General features: G+C 43.6%; 1 protein-coding gene across 1 annotated transcript in view; it reads left to right on the top strand.

The window, feature by feature from the left end:
- Window positions 1–3,960: 3,960 nt before the first annotated feature.
- The window catches only part of LOC119964233 (pappalysin-2-like), a 61,990-nt gene continuing 50,067 nt past the window's right edge, over window positions 3,961–15,883 (top strand). Inside the window, exon 1 of the mRNA XM_038793516.1 lies at window positions 3,961–4,833. Within this exon, the coding sequence (XP_038649444.1) occupies window positions 4,284–4,833 (550 nt within the window). The 5' untranslated portion in view covers window positions 3,961–4,283. The remainder of the gene's footprint in view (window positions 4,834–15,883) is intronic.

The following is a 15,883-nucleotide window of genomic DNA, read 5'->3' as shown; positions in this document are numbered from 1 at the left end:
TTGGGTGTACAAATTTCGACGGGTCTGCTCCATAAAGGCCAAAAGTGCCTTTGCCACCCCAGAAGGACTCAAAGACTTTGGCCTCGATCTATCCAGCCGAAGGCCAAGTACACAGTTGAAGTCCCCTCCCAGAATTACCTGGTGCAAATCCAGATTGGGAATAGAAGCCAGTAATCCGTTGAGAAAAGCCGTTTGAGGCTTATAAATGAAATAAGACCACTGGGGTTCAAACCAATGACACACTGACAATTACATATCTCCCATTCGGATCAATCAAAATATTAGCCGCTAAAAAAGATACTCTGATTGAAGCCCCCCCCGGGCCCTACTGTCAAATCCCGAATGAAATGTTTGCCCCACCCAACCCTGCCGTAACTTTGTCTTATCTTTAATCCCAAATAGTCTCCTGCAACAGCATCACATCAGCCTTCAAACTCCTAAGGTGCGCAAACACCCTAAATCTTTTTGTCAGGCCACTCAACTTCCTCACATTCCAAGCTTAGCCCGACCCAGAGTCAGCCATTCCCAACATGTGGGGCAGTTCAGCAAGTACTCAGAAAGAACGGAAACCAGGTCCATCCAAGATGTCCCACAAATTCCCCATAAAAACAGAACAAAGAAAAGTTTATAGCTACCGTCAGAAAACTAACCCTCCCCCTCTCCCATCAATACTACACCCAAAAAGACCAGCAAACAACAACAAAGCAAACAAAGACTGCCACCCTCCATCCCAAACCCCGACCAAAAATAAAATATGCTTAAACCACCCCGCCCCGCCACAGTGTGAGCTGCAGATACCCCCATTGCTCCGCTCCCATTAACTAACTATATAGCGAGCAGGATGGCCCCCACACAGAGTAATAAACATAACAAAAATAAAAATAACGCCAACCAGCCCGCGCCAAAATCCAACTGTACTCGTTCCAGGAAAAAAGAAACAAGTCCCACAACCATCCCGCAAAACCCACAGTAAAAATCCCAAGTACTAAACTCCAAAATGGCCAATAAACATCCCACCAAATCCCAAAACTCATGCTCCCATCCCCAGAAACACATCTCCCAACCAATATAATTCAGTTATCTTGATCCCAGTCCATGTTTCTGCACAAACGCCTATGCCTCCTCCAGAGCCTCAAAGTAATAATCTTTTGATTCATAAGTCACTCAGAGGTGCGCAGGGTCAATCACACCAAATCCAACATTGCTCTGATACAACGAGGCCTTGGTCTTGATGATTGCTGCACGCCTCTTGGTCAGCTCTGTTGAAACATCCTGGTGGATCTTCACAACATGGTCCTCCCATCTGGAATCTCGATGGTCTTTTGCACACCACAAAACTCTTTCCTTTTCTTGATGACCGTGAAAACGTACGATGATTGCACACGCTGGCTCACCAGCACAGGGCTTCTGCCTCAATGACATGTGGGCCCGATCAAGCTCGGAAGGGGATGCCATCTCCCTCTTCTCCATCATCTTCCAAAACAATTGCGACATAAACTACATTGGACTTGGACCTTCCAAGCCCTCCGGCAACCCAACAACCCTCAAATTCTGCCTCCTGGAGCAATTTTCCAAATCATCCACCTTGACTCTCAATGCCTTGTTGTCACCGGCCACCTGCCCCATCTCCTTTCCGAAGGAGGTGATCTGGTCACTTTGCCATGAAAGGGCCACCTCCACTAGATTCATGGCCTGCGCCTTCATGGCCTTTTTGCCAAGGCCGCACAAATAGTTGGCATCGACCCCTGAATTGCTCTCATGGTACTCAGGTTCCTCTGCCAGGATGCCTGTAGGCATCTCAGTGGTATGTGGAGAGGCCACCTATGCTGCAAGAGGAGGTGCCATTTTCTCAACAAACAAATCTCTCAAAGCCGCCCGAGTCTAACGGTGACCCCTTACTTTTCTGCTGCCTGGTTTTGTATTTATTGGGCATTCCTTTGAGGTGGGATTCTTAACCCGTCAAACTGACCGAATTCAGCCCCCCGACCTCCTCCAGAAACCAGGCGAAAAGGGCTTAAATCAAAGTTCGCTGGCGGGAACCACCTCGTATGTGACTGCTCCTCTCCATGTCGCCACCGGAAGTCCTTTTTGGCAGAAATTTCAGTCACATTTATGTGACACCCCCTCCCCTCTCAGAGCCCAGACTGTCATGTCAGACCTGGTGCTAACTCACATGCAAATAATCCCTTCAGTTTCAAGTCCCCTCATGCCAGGAACACAGGCTTCCTTCCACCGGAATCTGGGTAAATGACAATTCCCCTCAGCCCCCACCTCAGGGAGCTTTAGCCTCAATGATTAAAACGTCAAGCCCTCCACTGCTCCTGTGGCATCATTCTAAAAGCGCTGTGAACCTGAACTCCATAAATCAGAAAACCCTCAACATCATTGCTGTGTTTTTCTTTTGAAGGTATGGAGGCGATGTTTAATCTGGCTGCCGTTCTGTTTATTTTTTTTTTAAAGTTCAGTTCTGAGGGCAGATACATGAAGTAAAGATTGAAGGACACGCTGTGTTGTCCATGACACTGCAGACCCATGTTTGTGACTGCTTCAGTTCCCACACTGTAACTCCCAAAACCTCCGAAGGAAGGCCGGTGTCCAAGTTCAATCTGGGCCACGTTACCGCCTCCCACTGCGGGCAGCTCGTACCCAGAAGGGGCCCCACGCCCAGGGACTGACTGCTAGTCCATTGTGCTCTGATCGGGAGAGAGATGTGCTTGCTCTGCAGCTTCACCTCCCATTTCAACGCGCTCTTGCGCTGGAAGCGGTAAATTGCGCTCCTTTGTCCCGGTCGGTGCCCGTGTATGCACCCAAAAAAACAACACAAGCCAGCCCCGTGCTCACTGAGCAACACCGAGTGAGGGAAGTGGTCGGGACAGGCTCACTGGGCAACGAGCCTCGGATGTGTGGCTCCAGTGGGATGGTGGCGCTTGATGCTGTTGCCAAACACACACCTTATTTGCACGGGGGCAGGCAGATATTGTTAACTGCCGTTCACTATTGTGCCCGATTGCTTTTGTTCCTCAGCTGAACACAGGACAAGAGTCTGAACACATGCATGCGCCTCATATCCTTGTATCTGTGCGAATCGATCTATCCAAATAGTGTGTGTGTGTCGAGAGCAATGTGTATATTTATCTGTGTGTGCATATCGACACATGTGTGTCTGTATTATGGGTTTGTACCTGTGTCCGTGTCATTGTATCTCTCTCTATGTTTACTGTTTCTCTGTAGACGCGTGTATTTCTATCAATGTCTGTACAGTAGCTGTGTGTGTGCGTTGTGTGTTGTTACTATTGTTTTGAGGGTGAGCTGCGTTCAGATCCCCCTTCTGTCCGTGTGGGTCGGGAGAATTGAGTCAAAGTTTGAACCGTGAGTGTGGAACTCCACAGGGACCGGTGGAGAAGGTTTGAAGAATGCACCCCCCTCACCAACAACACACAAAACCGAGCACCCTCCTCCTCTCCCCCGGCTGCCACATCTGACACCGATGGGGCTGAGCTGACACAAGGGCAAGGCGGTTGCCACTAGTGACAGTGACCCCCCCACCCCCCGTCCTGCAGTTTATATGAGGGTGGGGGGGGGGGGGTCAGGAGTATGCAGTTAAAGCAGCAGCCGGGTGGGAGGTGGGGGGGTACATTTTATTTTTCCCTCTCTGTTCCACAGCATCAGGTTGAGTCTCAGTGAATCGCTGTTTACAATCTGACGGCATTTCCCTACCACCCCCCCCCCCCCCCGCACACACACAACCCACCCCCTTTTCCCCTTGCAGATCACATGATGTTGTATCTAGAGAGACACACACACTCACAAACCCACCCACCCACTCACTCACCCACCCAGCCAGCCAGTCAAACAATGAAGAATAGATGCAGATATGCCAAAAAGATTTTAAAAAAAGAAGGGGGGGGGGGATACCCGCGTAAGGGGGCAGAATGTGTGAGAAGGGGCGATCCAGAGAGAGGACAGGACACGGTATAAAAATGCTCAACCTGCGCTGGGGTAAGGCAATGATTTCACAGCGAGTGCAGAGAACAAGATCTGCTCGAACTGGGATTGTGAATCTAGTCTTAGGTTCACCTTGGCAGGATTTAATGAGCAAAGAGTTCTTTTTTTCAAATAGAGTTTTGAATCCAGGGGATTAAAATAGAAATCAGTATTTTCGAAAAGGATTTTTTTTTAAGGGGCAGGAAGTTTTTATTTTGGAGAAAGTTTTATTTGCAGATAATCGTACCTGGGATTTAAAAGGGGGGTTTTGAGACCTAGCTCAGGAGTGTGTTCACATTATGCTGGTTGCCAGACTCTTGTTTGTCCTCAGTACCTTTCTGGACCTCTTGCCACTCAGTGTGGTCCGGGCTAACCAGCACTGGCTTTACAAGCGAGCCCTCATCTCCCGGGCGGAGAGTGGCTCCGGGGTGGAGCACTGCCGGACGGCGGAGGGAAGAGGCAGGAGGAGCCGGCGCTGGGCACCGAGAGCCCGCCTCGCCTTGTACCCGGGGCGGCAGGATGAGCACGGAGCTCCCTGGACGCTGGAGAGCGGCCAGCCGGCCGGCAGCAGGAGCAGCCCGTCCCCCGAGGGCGGAGAGAGCGGCGACGGCTTCCCCGGCGGAGAGAGAGACCGCGGCTCCTCGCCCCCCGGAGGAGGCAGCTCCTTGTCCTGCGGCTGGGGCTCCGGCCGGGCCGGATGCGAACTGGGGCTCGGCACCGTGCTCTACCTCTCCGGGGGCAGGGAGCGCCTCAAGCCGCGGCGCCAGGTCAAGCTGCCTCGGGGAGCGTTCACCACCGACATGTGGCTCAAACCGGAGGGAGGGCAGAACAACCCGGCGGTGGTGGCAGGTAAGGATGCTGGGGATGGGCAAACTTCGACAAAACACCTGTAAGCAGCACTAGCGACTTGCACTTGCACCAAATATTCACCAACACCAGGAGCATCACCAGTAGCAAAATGTACACCAACTTCAATTGTAAATAAATCTACACCAAATCTAGAGATATTATCAGCTGCACCGAATATACACCAGGAGCATCAGCTGTAACATAATCTACACCAAATTCACCTATAACTTTATCTACACTTAAATCACCTGTAATTTATAACTTAATCTACACCACAATCGCCTGTAACTTTACCAAAATTACCTGTAACTTTATCTACATCAAAATCACCTGTAACTTTATCTACATCAAAATCACCTGTAACTTAATTTGCACCAAAATCACCTGTAACTTCATCTGCACCAAAATCACCTGTAACTAAAGATACACCAAAATCATTTGTCACCAAATGTACAACAAAATCACCTGTCACCAAATATACGCCAAAATCACCTGTAACTTAATTTACACCATCACATGTAACTTAATCTACACCAAAATCACCTGTAACCAAATACACATCAACACCGCCTGTAACTAAATATAAACCAACATCACCTGTAACTAAATATAAACCAACACCATCTGTAACTTAATCTACACCAATATCACCTATAATTAAGTACACACTTACACCACCTGCAACTAAATATACACCAAAATTACCTGTAATTAAGTATACACTAACACCACCTGTAACTAAATATACACCCAAATCATCTGTAATTAAGTGTACACCAACACCACCTGTAACTAAATATACACCCAAATCATCTGTAATTAAGTATACACCAACACCACCTGTAACTAAATATACACCCAAATCATCTGTAATTAAGTATACACTAACACCACCCGTAACTAAATATACACCCAAATCATCTGTAATTAAGTATACACTAACACCACCCGTAACTAAATATACACCCAAATCATCTGTAATTAAGTGTACACCAACACCACCTGTAACTAAATATACACCCAAATCACCTGTAATTAAGTATACACCAACACCACCTGTAACTAAATCTACATCAAGGTCGCCTGTAATTATTATACATCAACATCACCTGCAACCAAACATACGTTGATATCACTGGGTCCAAATATACATCAACGCAATCTGTAATTAAAGTTACACCAAAGTCACCCGTAACATGTACACCAACATCACCAAATCTACACCAAGATCTCCTGTAACCAAATATACACCAACATCACCTGTACCAAATCTACACTAACATCACCCATAACCAAATATACACCAACATCACCCGTAACCAAACCACAGCAAAACCACCTGGAACCAAACTACATCAACACCACCTTTAACTAAATATACACCAACATCACATGTAACTAAATATAGAACAAAGAACATACAGTGCAGAAGGAGGCCATTCGACTCATTGAGTCTGCACCGACCCACTTAAGCCCTCACTTCCACCCTATCCCCGAAACCCAATAACCCCTCCTAACCGTTTTGGACACTAAGGGCAATTTATCATGGCCAATCCACCTAACCAGCACATCTTTGGACTGTGGGAGGATACCGGAGCCCCTGGAGGAAATCCACGCAGATACGGAGAGAACGTGCAGACTCCTCACAGACAGTGACCCAGCAGGGAATAGAACCTGGGACTCTGGCGCTGTGAAGCTACAGTGCTATCCACTTGTGCTACCGTGCTGCCCCAGATATATACCAATAGTGGATATATGCCCATATATACCAATGTCACCTGTAACTAAAGATATAACAAGGTACCTGTAATTTATTATACACCAACATCACCTATAACCGAATATGCACAAACACCACATGTAACTAAATATACAGGAACATAACATGGAACCGAATATACCAAAGTCTCCTGTCACCAAATATAGACCAACACGGCCCATAACTAAATATACACAAATATATACCAATGTCACCTGCAACTAAATATACAGCAATGTCACCTGCAAATAATTATACACAAACATCACCTGGAACCAAATATACACCAACACGACCTCTAACTAAATATACACCAATGTTACCTGTAACTAAATATATACCAAGGCCACCTGTAATTTATTATACACCAACTCGACCCGTATCTAAATATATACCAATGCCAGCTTTAACCAAATATATGCAAAGGTCACCTTCAACGAAATATACACCGCTGTCACCTGTAACCAAATATGCACTTGCGTCATCTGTAGCCAAATATACCTGAACATTACCTATAATCAAATATACACAAACATCACCTGCAACTAAATATATGCCAATGTCACCTGTACCCAATGTCACCTGTAACCAAATCCACACCAACATCACCTGCAACTAAATATATGCCAATGTCACCTGCAACAAAATATATACCAAAGTTAGCTACAACCAAATATACACCAACATCACCTGGAACCAAATATTCACCAACACCACATGGATCTAAATATATAACAACGTCACGTGTACCAAATGTCACCTGTAACCAAATCTACACCAACATCATCTGCAACTAAATATATGCCAATGTCACCTGTAACCAAATGTACACTAACGTCATATACAGCAATGTCACATGGAACTAAATATACAGCAACATCACGTGGAACTAAGTATACACCAACACCACCTGCAACTAAATATACACCAATGTCACCTGTAAATACATATATGCCAATGTCACCAGTCATGTTTTGTACACCAACATCACCTGTAACCAAATATACACAAAATCCACCTGTAACCAGATGTACACCAACATCGCCTGGAACCAAATATGCACCAATGCCAGCTGTAATGAAATATACACCAATGTCACTTGTAATTTATTATACACCAACATCACCTGTAACCAATTTAATATCAAAGTCATTTGTAATTTATTATACATCAGTACCACCTATAACCAGATGTACACCAACATCACCTGCAACCAAATATACGTCAACGTGACCTGCATCAAAATATACACCAAAGTTACCTGTAACCAAATATACACTAACATCATCTGTAACCAAATATACTCTAACATAGCATGGAACCAAATATACACCAATATCACCTCTAATGAAATATACACCAACATCACCACCTGCAATGAAATATATACCATCACCTTGAACCAAATATGCACCAATGTCACCTGGAATTTATTATACACAAATATCACCTACAACCAAGTATATACAAACATCACCGGTAACCAAATATACACTAACATAACCTGTAACTAAACATACACCAATGTCACCTGTGACTAAATATACACCAATGTCACCTGTAATTTATTATCCACCAGCATCACCTGCAACCAAATTTATATCAAAGTCACCTGTAATTTATGATAGATCAATACCGCCCATAGCCAAATGTACACCAACATCACCTGTAAATAAATATGCACTAACATCACCTATAACCAAATATACACCAATGTGACCTGCAACCAAATATACACCAACATCACCTGGAACCAAACATGCACCAATGTAACCTGTAATTTATTATACACCAATATCACCTGTAACCAAATATATGTGAACATCACCGGTAACCAAATATAATAATAAATAATCTTTTTATTGTCACAAGTATGAAGTTACTGTGAAAAGCTCCTCGTCGCCACATTCCAGCGCCTTTGCGGGTAATTGAAACCGCGCTACCGGCCTTGTTCTGCAGTACAAACCAGCTGTCTAGCCCACTGAGCTAAACTGGCTCATACACTATACACTAACACAACCTGTAACTAAATATACACCAATGTCACCTGTGATTAAATATAGATCAATGTCACCTGTAACCAAATATACACTAGCATCAGTTGTAACCAAATATACACCATATTACCTGCAACAAAATAGACACTAAAGTCAGCCATAACCAAATATACATTAACATCACCTGTGAATAAATATACACCAATCTGACCTGTAACAAAATATACAACAACGCAACCTGTACAACTTTTAATTAAGACAACACCAACACAACATCCCTGTAACTATATATGCATCAACATCACCTGTAAATAAATATACGCCAATGTCACCTGTAATTAAATATACACCAACGTCACCTGTAAATAAATATACACCACCTGCACTCGTAATTATTTACACACCAGGATCACCTGTAATTGAATATACCCCAACTTCACCTGTAAATTAATATACCCCAATGTCACCTGTAACTAAATATGCAACAAAACTAGAGACATTATCATTTCCACAAACTATACGCCAACACTACTTTTTATTAATGTACACCAACATCAACTGCAATTAAATCAATAGCAACACCAAAATCACCTGTGACCAAATTTTGACCAAAACTAACATTTTCATGTACCAAATATTCACCAACATCAGGAGCATCACCAATAACAGAATGTACATCACTCGTAATCAAATATGAACCAACATCGCCTGGTACCAAATATACACCATCATAATCTGTAGTTTAATAGACACCATATCACCTGTAACTAAGTCTTAACCAACATCACCCGTAATTAAATATACACAATGATCATGTAATTAAATATACATCAACATCACCTGTACCAAATATAGATCACATCACCTATAACCAAATATACACCTTCATCTCCTGTAATTTAATATAAACCAACATCAGCTGTAACTAAATATACAACGGAACTAGAGACATCATCATTTCACCACATATACACCAACACTACCTGTAATTAAATCAACACCAAGACAATGTCACCTGTAATTAAATATGCAGCAACAGCACCAGTAACTAAATATGCACCAACGTCACATGTAACCGAGTCGATACCCAAATTAGAAACATTATAACTTCCACAATATATACACCTACACCAAGAAAGTCACCTGTAACTAAATGTACACCAACACCAGGAAAATCACCCGGAACTAAATATCCACGAACATCAACTCTAACTAAATATACACCACTACCAACATCACCTGTAAGTAAATTTATACTGGCATCAACATCACCTGTAACCAAATGTACACCAATACCAGGAACAATACCTGTAACTAAATATACACCAATGCCAGGAAGATTACCAGTAGCTAAATATACCACCTGCATCACCTGAAAGCAAATATACACCAACATCTCCTGTGAGCAAATGTACCCCAGCATCACTTGTAACTAAATATACATCAACATCGCCTGTAACCAAGCACACACCAACATCCACAGCAACTATATATACACCAATATCACCTGTAACTGAATCAACACGACAACTAGAAACATCATCACTCTCACAAAATATACACCAACACCTCTAACTAATATTACAGTACACAATGAACATCACCAGTAACCAAATCTACACCAAAACTAGACATATCATCAGTTACAACCAATATACACCAACATCACATATAAGCAGTAAGGGGGGAGAAGATGAAATAAGAGTGTAAGCTAGCTGGTACTATAAAAGAAGATAAGAGATTTTTCAATATATAAAAGGTAAGAGAGAGGCAAGAATAGATATTGGACCACTGGAACATGGCAAAGTTGTAATAGGAAACAAAGAAATGGCAGAGGAACTGAATAGGTACTTTGCATCAGTCTTCACAGTGGAAGACACCAGTGGGATACCAGAGCTCCAGGAGAATCAAGGGACAGAGGTGAGTGTGGTGCCCATCACTAAGGAAAAGGATGTGGGGAAAATGAAAGGTCTGAAGGCGGATAAGTCACTTGGACCCGATGGACTACACCCCAGGCTTCTAAAGGACATAGCTGAGGAGATTGTGGAGGCATTGGTGGTCATCTTTCAGGAATCACTGGAGGCAGGGAGCGTTCTGGAAAATGGCTAATGTAACGCCCTTATTTAAGAAGGAAGGAGGCAGACGGCAGGAAATTACAGGCCGGTTAGCCTGACTTCAGTCATTGGTAAGATCTTTGAGACCATTATTATCGATGAGATTGCAGAGTACTTGAAGGTGCATCTTAAAATAGGGCTGAGTCAGCACGGCTTTGTCAAGGGGAGGTCATATCTGACAAATCTATTAAAGTTCTTTGAGGAGGTATTGAGGAAATTAGACAAAGGAGTACAAGTGGATGTGATCTATTTAGATTTCCAGAAGGCCTTTGACAAGGTGCCGTATAGGAGGCTTTCAAATAAGTTAAGAGCCCATGGTATTAAGGGGAAGATACTGGCATGGATAGAGGATTGGCTGACTGGCAGAAGGGAAAGGTGGGGGGGGGGGTGCGATAAAGGGGTCTTTTTCAGGATCGCAGGAGGTAACTAGTAGTGTGCCTCAGGGGTCGGTGTTGGGACCACAATTTTCACAATATTCATTAACAATCTGGAGCAAGGAACTGAGGGCAGTGTTGCTAGGTTTGCAGATGATACAAAGAAATACAGAGGGATGTGTATTGAAGAAGCAGGGGGCTTCAGAAGAACCTGCAGCTAAGCATCCACCAATATAACCTGTAACTAAATAGACACCAGGAATATCAAATGTACCAACTATACACCAACACCAGGAATATCACCTGCATCAAATTCTACACCCACATCACCAAAAACCAATATAACCTGTCACTAAATAGACACCAGGAACATCAAACGCACCAACTATACACCAACACCAGAAACATCACCTGTATCAAATACTATACCCACTTCACCAGTAACTAAATATGCCCCAACATCAGGAACAAACCCTGTAACCAAATATATATAGACACCAGAAACATCACCTTATCTAAATGTACACCAACACCACCTGTGACCAAATATACATTGATACCAGGAGCACACCTGTAACCAAATATACACCATCATCACCTGTACTAAATATGCACCAGGAACATGACCTGTATTAAAACTACACCAATATCATCTGTAACTAAATATAAAAAACATCAGTGACATCCTCTGTAAGCAAATATACGATGATATCACATGTTAACCAAACATGAAAATGAAAATCGCTTATTGTCACGAGTAGGCTTCAATGAAGTTACTGTGAAAAGCCCCTAGTCGCCACATTCCGGCGCCTGTCTGGGGAGGCTGATACGGGAATCGAACCGTGCTGCTGGCCTGCTTGGTCTGCTTTAAAAGCCAGCGATTTAGCCTGGTGAGCTAAATCAGCTAAACCAGCTAAATACATCAACACCAGCAACATCATCTGTAACTAATTATACACCAACACTAGGAAGGTCATCTGTAACAAACATCCGGGATATCAAATATAACCAAATACACAATGACGGCACCTGTATTAAAATCTACATGAACATCACCTGTAACTAAATATGCACCAGGAACATCATCTGTAACTAATTTTACATCAACATGTTAGCAAATATGCAAAAGCACCAGGAACACCATCTGTAACCAAATATACACCAACACCAGAAATATTGTCTGGAACCAAATTTAGACCCAACACCAGAAATATCACCTGCAACTAAATATACATCAACATGTAAGCTAATATACAACAACACCAGGAACACCACCTGTAACCAAATATACACCCACGCTTGTACCATCGTTATCATTTCGACCAAATATTCACCACAAATATATCTTCTCTATCATCTGCACTAAATATACACCTAGACCTGTACCACCCCTGTCTCCAGTGCCAAATATACACCCGCACCTGAGCCAACTCTGTCACCTGTGCCAAATATACACCCATACCTGTGCCAAAACTGTCACCTGTACCAAATATACACCCATACCTGTGCCAACACTGTCACCTGTGCCAAAGATACAGCCACACCTGTCCCATCTCTGTCAGCAGGAGTGAATGGGGGTGGGGTGAGGCCAATTTGTAATCTATAAAGCACAGCTATTGAATCTTTCATTCAGTCATTTGAATTTGAACATGAACAGAGAACTCCAGAACAAGGGTGTAAATTTTACCAAAAAGTGATTGCACTTGAGTAGTGCGATTTTGACATTTGGCCCAGATTGACTCCAGTGAGCAATGTCTGACTGGATGGAAAACAGTTTCTGCATGTGGCAGGATTTTTAATAATTGGAACAAACAAGTTTAGGATTCAGCAATCTACAGCCAATCTATCTGGCTAGAAACATATTTCCGCATGGCTGTGAGGATCTCTTTCTCATGAGTTCTGCTCTCAATCTCACTCTCTGTTTAGTGCTCTAATTTCCAAACTCAAACACTTAGAATGGTGCATTCACCAGGCATCTATACGTGTGCATGGTACACAATGATCCTGGTGAGACTATTTTCAAGGCCTGAATTTTTTCTGGGGTGTGTTGCTGAGGGCAATATTCCCCACATTCCCCCTTAGGTGTGTCCATATTATTAATTCCCTATGACATCCTCCACAGCTCAGGTCAGTTAACATGCCAGCAGGTTTCCATACCCTTCCTAATTTTCGAGTTATTTCTGTTTGTGATTTCTGAGCTCCCCTTGTGCATCCTGATTGTCATTGCTCCATCGATGGTGGCTGTGCCTTCTGGTGTCCGGCCCTAAGCCATGGAATTCCCTTCCAAATGTCTCCGCCTCTCCAACTCTTTCTCTCTCTTCCTTTATGTTCCTACTTAAAACCTACCCTCTGAGCAAGCATTGGCTATCTTTCCTAGTATCTTGGCATCTGATAATTCTCCATGGGCCATTTCACTACATTAAACAACGGAAACTGAAAGTATGAGGAACAAATTGTGGTAGATTGGGAAACTACAGTAAAATGTATGACAGTCGTCAGGCAATGGCTAGTATTTAACTAATTAAACATGGTTTGCAACAAATAAACATTCATTTGAGGCACAAAAAACACCAGGAAAAGTGATTCAATTGTGGCTAACACAGGAAGTTAAAGATTGTATTGGATCAAAGGAAGAGGGTTTTTATGGGCGGAATTTCCCAGCTGTTGACATTCTCTTTTCCTGCCGGCAGTGCACCTCGGTCCGTGGGTTTCCTGGCAGAGTTGAGTGGCTTCAATGGGCAATCCCATTGACAAGCGGTGGGAGTAGAGAATTCTGCCACCAGCCAAGGTGTGCCACTGGGACACGTGTGGATGGGGGACTGGAGAATCCCATCCAATACTTTTAAGAAAAGTAGTAAGCCTGAGAATTGGGGGCATTTTATAATCCAGCAAATTGAACCAAGAAACTGATAAAGAAAGGGAAAATAGAATATGAGAGTAAACTAGCAAGAAAGATAAAAATAGACTGTAAAAACTTCTACAGGTATGGAAAAAGAAAGGATTAGCAAAGACATTGCAGACAGAGACAGGGTAATTTATATTAGGGAATAAGGAAAAAGTAGAGAAACTAAACAAATAATTTCTGCAGGATTCTCTGTCGGCAGGATCCTCCACTTCACCGGCAGCCGACCCACACCCACGGGTTTTCCGATGGTTTGGGGTGGCCACAATGGGAAATCATACAGGCCGGCTGCAGGAATAGATAATCTCGCTGCCGGCGGGTGCGTGCTGCTCCGGAAAACGGGGTTGGAGGGACGTAGAATCCTGCTGTTTGTGTCTGTCTTCACAGAGGAAGATGCAATAAACCTCCCAGGACTACTAGAGAACCAAGGGAATGGCAGGAATGAGGAATTGAAACAAATTAGTGTTAGTAAAAATGTAGCAATGGAGAAATTCATGGGATTGAAAGCTGATAAATCCCCTGGAGCTGATGATAGTTATACCTCGATGTTGAAAGAGATGGCTGGATGCATTGGTGGACACCTTCCAAAATTCTATAGATTCTGGAATGGTTTCTGCAACTTGGAAGGTAGCAAATATAACCTCACTGATAAGGAGGGCGAGAGAGAATGGGAAACTACAATCTTCTTGTAATAAATGGCAACATTGGATTGGATTGGATTTGTTTATTGTCACGTGTACCGAGGTACAGTGAAAAGTATTTTTCTGCGAGCAGCTCAACAGATCATTAAGTACATGGGAAGAAAAGGGAATAAAGGAAATACATAATAGGGCAACACAAGATATACAATGTAACTACATAAGCACTGGCATCGGATGAAGCATACAGGGTGTAGTATTAATGAGGTCAGCCCATAAGAGGGTCATTTAGGAGTCTGGTGACAGTGGGGAAGAAGCTGTTTTTGAGTCTGTTCGTGCGTGTTCTCAGACTTCTGTATCTCCTGCCCGATGGAAGAAGTTGGAAGAGTGAGTAAGCCGGGTGGGAGGGATCTTTGATTATGCTGCCTGCTTTCCCCAGGCAGCGGGAGGTGTAGATGGAGTCAATGGATGGGAGGCAGGTTCGTGTGATGGACTAGGCGGTATTCACAACTCTCTGAAGTTTCTTGCGGTCCTGGCCGAGCAGTTGCCATACCAGGCTGTAGTGCAGCCCGATAGGATGCTTTCTATGGTGCATCTGTAAAAGTTGGTAAGGGTTAACGTGGACATGCCGAATTTCCTTAGTTTCCTGAGGAAGTATAGGCGCTGTTGTGCTTTCTTGGTGGTAGCGTCGACGTGGATGGACCAGGACAGATTTTTGGAGATGTGCAGCCCTAGTTATTTGAAACTGCTAACTGTCTCCACCTCGGCCCCGTTGATGCTGACAGGGGTGTGTACAGCACTTTGCTTATCATTTACCTTCCGAATTGCTTGCTTCACTTACATGTTATTACAAGAGAATGTGAGTAGAGGAGTAAAGATGTCTTGCTTCAATTGTATAGAAACTTGGGTTAGATCACACATGGCGTATTGTGTACAGTTTTGACCTCCTTATTTAAGTAAGGATATGCTTGCCAGAGAGGAAAAACAGTGGAGATTTACCTAATTCCTTAGATACTGGGCTGTCATGTAAGGAGTGCTTGAGATACTGGGCCAGAGTTATAATAATAATCTTATTGTCACAAGTAGGCTTACATTAACACTGCAATGAAGTTACTGTGAAAAGCCCCTCATCGCCACACTCTGGCGCCTGTTCGGGTACACAGAGGGAGAATTCAGAATGTCCAAATTACCTAACAGTACGTCTTTTGGGACTTATGGGAGGAAACCTGAGCACCCGAAGGAAACCCATGCAGACATGGGCTGAAC

The sequence above is a fragment of the Scyliorhinus canicula genome, chromosome 4 (assembly GCF_902713615.1).
Source record: "Scyliorhinus canicula chromosome 4, sScyCan1.1, whole genome shotgun sequence".
NCBI classification, from domain to species: domain Eukaryota; kingdom Metazoa; phylum Chordata; class Chondrichthyes; order Carcharhiniformes; family Scyliorhinidae; genus Scyliorhinus; species Scyliorhinus canicula.
This window is presented reverse-complemented; position numbering and strand designations above follow the sequence as displayed.